The sequence below is a fragment of the Sus scrofa genome, unplaced genomic scaffold (genome assembly GCF_000003025.6).
Source record: "Sus scrofa isolate TJ Tabasco breed Duroc unplaced genomic scaffold, Sscrofa11.1 Contig2407, whole genome shotgun sequence".
Classification (NCBI taxonomy): domain Eukaryota; kingdom Metazoa; phylum Chordata; class Mammalia; order Artiodactyla; family Suidae; genus Sus; species Sus scrofa.
Genome location: NW_018085084.1, coordinates 126,993 through 136,362, shown reverse-complemented (window position 1 = coordinate 136,362; position 9,370 = coordinate 126,993). Strand labels below are relative to the sequence as shown.

Genomic DNA, 9,370 nt, shown 5'->3' with positions numbered 1-9,370 from the left:
TATGAACTTCTCAAATTTGGAGAACTCCCCTTCGCTGGAAAAGGAGGAGAAACAGGTTTTTAAAGAAGTACAAGGAGTCAAAAATAATGGAATTCCCAGATCCTTGGGGGGGGCTTTTAGGGTGGACACGATTAAGAGAAACCACCCCACAGCATGGAGACACATACACAGTGCACACCCGGGGCTGACACAAGACCACACACCTCATCACCGTCATGCATCCAGAATTAAAGAAAGGCTTAAGTCACACTTAAACATTCTGGTCAATGAGACCAAGTTGAACATTCATTCACAAGAACTGGAACCGCAATCCTATGCTGGCTCCTCCTATGACAAGACACAGCCTAGCCCCTCCAGGAGCTCCTGAACCATGAGGAAAAACAGCAGCACCTCAAGCCTGGGAACACCACACACTAGACACAGGCAGCCAGCACACCCCCACGAGCACAGAGCGAGCCTAACCCGACCGTGGAGTCAGGGTGAGTCGCACATGCGTGGAACCTGAGAAGACGAGCTGGCGTCGGTCAGGCCTGGTGGAGGCCAAAGAAGAAGGAAGATGAGCGTGTGTTCCAGGCAGAGGGAGGGGCACCCACAAGGGTGCAGAGGTGAGAGGTGACAGGGCACTGCGGAGAGGTATACAGCCCTTGTGCTGGAGTATAAGTACTCATCAACACGTTACATGAGAAGGTGGGAAATTCTACACACATAAAGCAACAAAAAACAACAGTATTTCATGGCTCTGGAATGAAGAAGACTGACTGGCAAAATTCGGGCTGAAACAGGTATATCCAACATCTATAATCTCCCTCATTTGTGGTACATTAACTTAAATGACAGTTTTTAGTTTAAACATCATCATCTTGCTGTTCTTGTTGTGCCTCCATGGTAACGACCCCCACTAGTATCCATGAGGATGCAGGTTCGATCCCTGGTCCCACTCAGTGGGTTAAAGATCCGGCAACTGCCAAAAACCTACAGTGTAGCTTCAGATGTATCTTGGATCTGGCGTTGCTGTGGCACAGGCAGGTAAGCTTCAGTTCCAATTCCACCCTGGGCCTGGACTTCCATTTGCCCTGGATGCAGCCCTAAATAAATAAACAAACAAACAAACATCAATCTCAAACACTAACATCTTAGAACCATTACTCATTTGGGATTTGCAGTACTAAGAAATATTTGGAATTTCATTTCTGCATAAGTGAGAAAGCAGATAGATTTTTCCTTTAAGGAGGAATGTAAAGAAGAGAGAAGGTTAAATAATGTCTCCACTATTCTATTAATCCACACGGCCACATGTGGAGGGTGGAGGGGTGGATAGTATTAAAATTCACCTTAATGTGAAAACTCGATTAAGATTTCTAAACTTCATTCAGTAAAATGGCGGGGGGAGTACAAAATATGATGTGACATGTAGTAAAACTTACCTTCTCGATCTGGCAATAAGATCCGAAAGTGACTCTTCCCAAGTGTACATTTTACTGTTCTGATGCCAGTTATGACTTCACTCACGGTCCTGATTCCTGTCGTCTGTGTAAGCTGCGGTCTCACTCCTAAGGGGACAGACGTGAGGGGTGAGCGCTTAGTGACCACAGCCCAACTTTCTGTAGCAGCAGCAGCAGGGAAAAGGGAGGGACCAGGAGTCACATGATTCCACGCGACACTTTCAAACTGAGGACACAGGCAGGTCCTACTCAAAGGTACAAATGGAGAAAGACTTCAATGAGCCAACCCTCCAGCGCGATTCAACAAGCACCTTGGAGAACTGCAGGATCGGCTACGGAAAGACCTGAAATGAGTCGGATACAAACCGTCTCCACAAGGAGGTCACAGTTGGGCAGGAAAGACAGAAAGGAATCTAACAGGAAGACAGGCTGTGCTGTCATAACAGAGGAGTGAAGAGTGGGGAGCAGAAAAGATGGGGCTGTTATTTCTAAAGGGAAAGGAGAGCAAGAATATCCTCAGCGGCACTTTAGCACTGGAACAGGCCCTCAAAGGATAAGGAACATCTCTCCACTGAAGAGATGGGAAAGGAAATCCCAAGGAGAGAAGAACAACACACAGAAATGTACCAAAACAACAACTCAATGTTCATCACCAGACACCCTGGACAATGACCCGCCTCTAACCCTCGGGGACCCGCTTCAGGACTAACTCATCACCATCAGCTCTTTCTTCATCATCAGACACTTTTCTATCCCATATGCTGCTGGGAATGGGGGGCTTTACAAAGAGATTATTAAGACTGACCTTGCCCTTGAATGCTGCTAATTTAATGGAGACACTGAATTAAAGTAAGACATGGGGGTTCCAGCTGTGGCTCAGCTGATTACAAACCCACCTAGTTTCCATGAGGATGCGGGTTCGACCCCTGGCCTTGCTCAGTAGGTTAAGGATCTGGTGTTGCCATGAGCTGTGGTGTACTCACAGATGCAGCTCCAATTGACCCTTAGCCTAGAACTTCCATATGCCACAGGTTGTGGCCCTTAAAAGAAAAGAAATAAGAACTAGACATCCCACTGTGGTGCAGCAGGATCAGCAGCATCTTGGGAGCACTGGGACACACAATTGATCCCCGGCCCAGCACAGTGTATTAATTATCCACCTTGCCACAGCTACAGCTTAGCTCACAACTGCAGCTTAGACTAATCCTTAGCCCACGAATTTCATAGGCTGCAGGGGTGGTCAAAGAAGAAAAAAGTAAAACAAAAACAAAAATTAAGTCACGAACATGCATACATGAAAATCATTGTAATACAAGCAAACAAAAATATATGCAGCTAGAAATGCGCCAGTAAGATTATTACTAGTTTCAGCAATGTTTAATAACTTTGACATGAGTAAATTCTGCCTATTTCAGGTGGGATGCCAGGAGGAGCCACGAATGCCTTCGCTTTTCCCACTTCAAGTTCAGCCTTAACTTAAGGCTGGAGCCTCCCTCCCCTGGCTAAGCCTGAAGAGGCTTACAATACACGCAAAGGAGAGCAGAGAAGGTATTTATCTTGTTTTTCAACAACTGCATTGAGCAAACTTGAATGTTACAACTACATGTCACCTGTTTTTAACCCTGTGTTTCTCTTACCGGAGTGATGAAAACAACTTCCCGATGGCCAGCTTTGCAAAAGCAGGAGAAGAATTAGAACCGCCATCCCCGCAAGACACGATATTCCTACTTCCATCCAGAGCAGGGCGGTCACCACGACAGCCTGCAGAGGCCCCACCCACAGAAAGTGCAGGAACATTGTCACCTTAAAAGAAGACAAGGACCTCTTAGGACTATATCAAAACACAACCCTTAAGACACAGTAGAGAAACTATCTGCTCTGAAGGGACAGACAGGAACCTAAACAGAAATGATCACAGCGGGTTTCCGCCTGCTAATAAAGCAGAGATCCAAGCCTCCGACCCAAATGAAGCTGCTCCAGGTCAGCCCAGAGCCGCAGCACTGGAAGCAAGATGCTGATTTTGTCTAAAGACCACAGATGAGCTCAGGGCTTCCCAAACTCTCTCTGCCCCAAACTCAGCCCCCATCCCTCCCCGACACACACACAAAACCTATATTATGGTACCTACCACACTCTCCAATACTTGGGTATTTACCCCCCTGACAACGCTGGGCTTCTCCAGGGAAGAAACAGAATCTTACTCATCCTGAGACTGAAATAGGGGCTTTACGTGATGTTTGATGAATGAGTAATTGAAAGAGAAGAGGTCTAGTGCAATACAGATCTGACTAACAGCTACCACACCCTGGATAATGTGATCTTTTCATAAGGTAAGTGTAAGAAAGAGTGTGAGGACAGTCGACAGCAGGCTACGTCTGGCTGGGACCCCACCCCCCCATCTGGCATGATTTCCGAAGGCTCCCCTGGGCAGCAGGCACTGAACAGGGCACAGGGGAGGAACATCCTGCAACCAGCCCACACCACCTGATCGAGGAGCAGACAGTCCCGCAGCAACAGCAGCACAACGTGCCAGGAAGAGCCCTCCAGGGGGACTCCCAGGGACAGTAACCACGCTGGGCAAGACCTCGGCTGGCTGTTTATTATTAGGCAAAGCTCTCACCTCCAGGATAACACACAGTGTTACACCTAAGCTGTACACAAAAGAAATGAGTGGTGGATAAAAAGATCCCTTGTCTTAGGTCCCCTAAAGAATCTTAGCCAACACCCAACACTGGTGCCTGGAGTCCAACAAGCTAAACCCGTTAGAAGGACAGGAAATGGAAACCATCCCTCAGGTACAGCTCACCTGGTCAAACCTGTTCACGTCATTGGACAGCAGATTGACTATCTGGCTGGTGCTGGCCTCCCTTGTGGCCGAGTTGCTCAGGCGAAGTGCCTGAAATGAGAGAAGGAAACAGAGAACTGGATTCCTATGGTGACACCAAGTCACTCTGAGGTCACAGCAAAAGGGAGCGTGTTTTCATGGGCTCTTTTTTTTTTTTTTTTTTTTTTATTATTTTCCCACTGTACAGCAAGGGGGTCAGGTTATCCTTAGATGTATACATTGCAGTTACAGTTTTTTCCCCCACCCTTTCTTCTGTTGCAACATGAGTATCTAGACAAAGTTCTCAATGCTATTCAGCAGGATCTCCTTATAAATCTATTCTAAGTTGTGTCTGATAAGCCCAAGCTCCCGATCCCTCCCACTCCCTCCCCCTCCCATCAGGCAACCACAAGTCTCTTCTCCAAGTCCATGATTTTCTCTTCTGAGGAGATGTTCATTTGTGCTGGATATTAGATTCCAGTTATAAGTGATATCATATGGTATTTGTCTTTGGTCTTTCTGGCTCATTTCACTCAGTAGGAGATTCTCTAGTTCCATCCATGTTGCTGCAAATGGCATTATGTCATCCTTTTTTATGGCTGAGTAGTATTCCATTGTGTATATATACCACATCTTCCGAATCCAATCATCTGTCGATGGACATTTGGATTGTTTCCATGTCCTGGCTATTGTGAATAGGGCTGCAATGAACATGCGGGTGCATGTGTCTCTTTGAAGTAGAGCTTTGTCCGGATAGATGTTCATGGGCTCTTGAGTCGTGTCAAGAGGAACAGGATGACCCCGGACAGCAGGGCTTGGGCTTTTTTTTGGCTCGCCCACAGCATGGGGAAGTTCTTGGTCAGGGATCAAACCCAAGCTGCTGCAGTGACACCACCAGATCCTTAACCCTCTGTGCCACAAGGGAACTCCCATCCACAGGCTCTTTATTTATTTTTTTTTTATTTTCCCACTGTACAGCAAGGGGGTCAGGTTATCCTTACATGTATACATTGCAATTACAGTTTTTTCCCCCACCCTTTCTTCTGTTGCAACATGAGTATCTAGACATAGTTCTCAATGCTATTCAGCAGGATCTCCTTATAAATCTATTCTAAGTTGTGTCTGATAAGCCCAAGCTCCCGATCCCTCCACTCCTCCCCCTCCCATCAGGCAACCACAAGTCTCTTCTCCAAGTCCATGATTTTCTTTTCTGAGGAGATGTTCATTTGTGCTGGATATTAGATTCCAGTTATAAGTGATATCATATGGTATTTGTCTTTGTCTTTCTGGCTCATTTCACTCAGTAGGAGATTCTCTAGTTCCATCCATGTTGCTGCAAATGGCATTATGTCATCCTTTTTTATGGCTGAGTAGTATTCCATTGTGTATATAGACCACATCTTCTGAATCCAATCATCTGTCGATGGACATTTGGATTGTTTCCATGTCCTGGCTATCCACAGGCTCTTTAATGTGGTGGCAGCCACACCCTCAGCGACAGTAAAGGAGGAATAGGAAGTAGAAGCAACCCCCCCACCCTGATTGTTGATGACTTTGGACACGCCCACATATAAAGGATACAGGTTTAGACTTAGGAGTCAACTAAAGTAAATCTGAGACACGGTTAAGTCAGGATAATTTAGGAGGTGGAATTAACATCCACTCACTCCTGTACACAAGAGAGAAACTGGAGCTCCAGTTGTGGTGCAACAGGATCAGCAGTGTCTCTGTAGCACCAGGATGCGAGTGTGATTCCCTGCCTGGCACAGTGGGTTAAAGGATCTGGCAATGCCACAGCTGCCACATACGTCACAAATGTGGTTCAGATCTGATCCCTGGGCCTGGGAACCCCATATGCCTTGGGGCGGCCAAAAAACCTTAATTCAAAAATAAAAGAGATAACTAACAAGGACCCACTGTAAACCACAAGGAAATCTACTAATTACTCTGTAATAACCTGTATAGAAAAAGAATCTAGACGTATATAACTGATTCACTTTGCTGAGCACCTGAAACTAACACAACATTGTAAGTCAACTACACTCAAAATTTTTTAAAAAATCAAACACAAACCACTTGTGTCTGGGGGACCTGTGTTCTTTTTTTTTTTTTTTTTTTTTTTTTTTTTTTTGTCTTTTTGCCTTTTTCTAGGGCCGCTCCCACAGCATATAGAGGTTCCCGGGCTAGGGGTCAAATCGGAGCTATAGCCACTGGCCTACACTAGAGCCACAGCAACGCAGGATCCGAGCCGTGTCTGCAACCTACACCACAGCTCACGGCAACACAGGATCCTTAATCGTTAACCCACTGAGCAAGCGCAGGGACCAAACCCGCAACCTCATGGTTCCTAGTCGGATTCGTCAACCACTGCGCCACGACGGGAACTCCGGACCTGTGTTCTTAATGCCAGTCTGTTGACTTACAAAACACACAGCCTGTGCCCCACAATCTACTTACTTGGTTAAAAGTTCTAACAAAGCGCCCTAGAGATCTGAGGACCCTGAACAGACACCATGAGCTGTTTCAACAGGCGCCAACTGGAGCCACTGATCCAAACAAAATGTCAAGTTCATAAAAACCTTATGTAGTCCTGAAGGTAACAAAAAAATCAACAGTCAGGTAGGAATGTGAAATGATGTAGCCGTGATGGAAGAGAATATACAAGTTCTGCCAAAAATTGAACATAAAGTCAGCAGATAATACAGCAATTCCACTTCTGGGGATGTACTCAAAAAAGGGACTGAAAGCACAAACTTGAACATGTTTTTTGTACACCTGTGTTCACAGCAGCCTCGTTCACAACAGGAAAAATGTGGAAACAACTCAAATGTCCTCTGACCACATGAACGGATACTCAGAATGCTGTATATACCAATCATGGAATATTATTCAGCCTTAACAAAGAATTCTGATACCTGCTACATCATGAATGAACCTTGAAGACATGGTGCTTACATGACATAAGCCAGACACAAAATGACAAACATTGTTTGATTCCACTTATATGAGGCACCAAGAACAGCCAAATTCACAAGGAGAAGCAGCAGAATGGTGATGGCTGTGGGGAAGGGAACTGTGCAGTGAGTGATTAATGGGCACAGGGATTCAGTCTGGGAAGAAGAAAATGTTCTGGAGATGCACACGGTGACAGCTAGACCACAGCATGAATGCACCTAATGTCACTGAACAGCGCTCTTAAGGAGTTAAGATGGTAAATGTCATGCTGTGTATATTTTAGCACAATAAAAAAAAAAATCAATGATCAAAAACCAAAAGTAATTTTATCAAAGCTGTGGAACAGTAAATAAATGACAAGTCATTTTTATATATGATACAGCCCTCAGAGGCATTTCAAATTCAGCTGAAGAGAGCACTAAAATGCTGAAGGGGCCACAGTGGGAAGCTGGCAGATGTGCAGCCTTAGAGATCACCTTTAAAAGGGCCCAAGCCAGAGTTGCTGTTGTGACTCAGAGGGTCAAGAACCCAACATAGTATCCATGAGTATGTAGGTTCGATCCCTGGCCTTGCACACTGGGTTAAGGATCCAGCATTGCCACCAGCTGCTGTGTAGGTCACGGAATCAGCTCAGATCTGGTGTCACTGTGGCTGTGGGCAGGCCCTGGGCTCACAGGGCCACAAAATGGATGAGTCTCTGCTCCAGGAGAGAAGAGGAGGAAACAGATGTCATTTGGCTGACAAGAATAATCCCAAGAAACAAAAGCTCCAGGAAAGTACCAAGTACGGGAAAGAAATTAAATTTTCCATTTAAATTGTTTGGTTTTAGCTTTCAATAAGGATTCACTTGTTAATAAAAATTCCATGTATTTAAGGTGTGCAGTGTGATGTTTCATATAAATACACAATGGGAAAAGATTACTGTAATAAAACCAACATCCATCAGCACACCTTTTTTATGTGAGGAGAGAGCACTAACCATCTACTCTCTCAGCAAACTTCAGGCATACAATACAGTTAAATAAGGATTTTTCTTTAATAAAGATGAAAGCCCAGGGTAAAAACGTATCCAGCATCAAGTTTATAAAGTGTTTCAATTACTGACATGGTGTATCTGTGTCAACTCCTTTGTAAAGACATCTAAAATCCTAACTCCTTTTATACTAGTTAAGATCAGGGTAAACTATGGAATGTTACAGCATTTCTCATTACAAAATCACTGAACACATCAGATCAGGTATCATTAAAAGTGTTACAATGCATACTTGAGAAAAAAGGAATACTGTATTAAGAAAATAACTTGACATGCACAAAAATAAACTCAAAATGGCTTAAAAACTTAAACCTGAGACAAGACATCCTCAAACTCCTAGAAGAGAACATAGGCAAAACATTCTCCGATATCAACCTTATAAATGTTTTCTCAGGTCACTCTCCCAATGCAACAGAAATAAAAGCAAAAATAAACCAATGGGACCTAATCAAACTGACACGCTTTTGCACAGCAAAGGAAACCATAAAGAAAACAAGAAGACAACTTACAGAATGGGAGAAAATAGTTTTGAATGATTCAACTGACAAGGGCTTAATCTCGAAAATATACAAACAACTTCTACAACTCAATAGCAAAAAAGCCAACAACCCACGTGAAATTTGGGCAAAAGACCTGAATGGACATTTCTCCAAGAAGATATACAGATGGCCAACAAGCATATGAAAAAATGTTCAACATCCCTGATTATTAAAGAAATGCAAATCAAATCTACTATGAGGTACCACCTCACACCAGTCAGAATGGCCATCATAATAAGACCACAAATAACAAATGCTGGAGAGGGTGTGGAGAAAAGGGAACCCTCATGCAGTGTTGGTGGGAATGCAAATTCGTACAACCTCTGTGGAAAACAGTACAGAGGTACCTTAGAAAACTATACGCAGAACTACCATATGACCCAGCAATCCCACTCTTAGGCATACATCTGGACAAAATGTTCCTTGAAAAAGACACATGCACTCACATGTTCATTGCAACATTATTCACAATAGCCAAGACATGGAAAAACCATGTTCATCGCAGATGAGTGGATTAAGAAGAAGTGGTATGTATACACAATGGAATACTACTTAGCCATAAAAAAGAACAAAATAA

The 9,370-nt window shown here is 44.2% G+C and overlaps 1 protein-coding gene across 2 annotated transcripts in view; it reads right to left on the bottom strand.

Moving 5' to 3' along the window:
* Positions 1–1,350: 1,350 nt before the first annotated feature.
* LOC110258569 (multidrug resistance-associated protein 4-like) overlaps positions 1,351–9,370 on the bottom strand; it is a 45,682-nt gene continuing 37,662 nt past the window's right edge. For both annotated transcript variants that reach the window (XM_021081818.1, XM_021081817.1), the window contains exons 5-7: positions 4,249–4,338; positions 3,080–3,245; positions 1,351–1,550 (exon numbers count right to left, since the gene is read on the bottom strand). In XM_021081818.1, the coding sequence (XP_020937477.1) occupies positions 1,366–1,550; positions 3,080–3,245; positions 4,249–4,338 (441 nt within the window). In that variant the 3' untranslated portion in view covers positions 1,351–1,365. The remainder of the gene's footprint in view (positions 1,551–3,079; positions 3,246–4,248; positions 4,339–9,370) is intronic.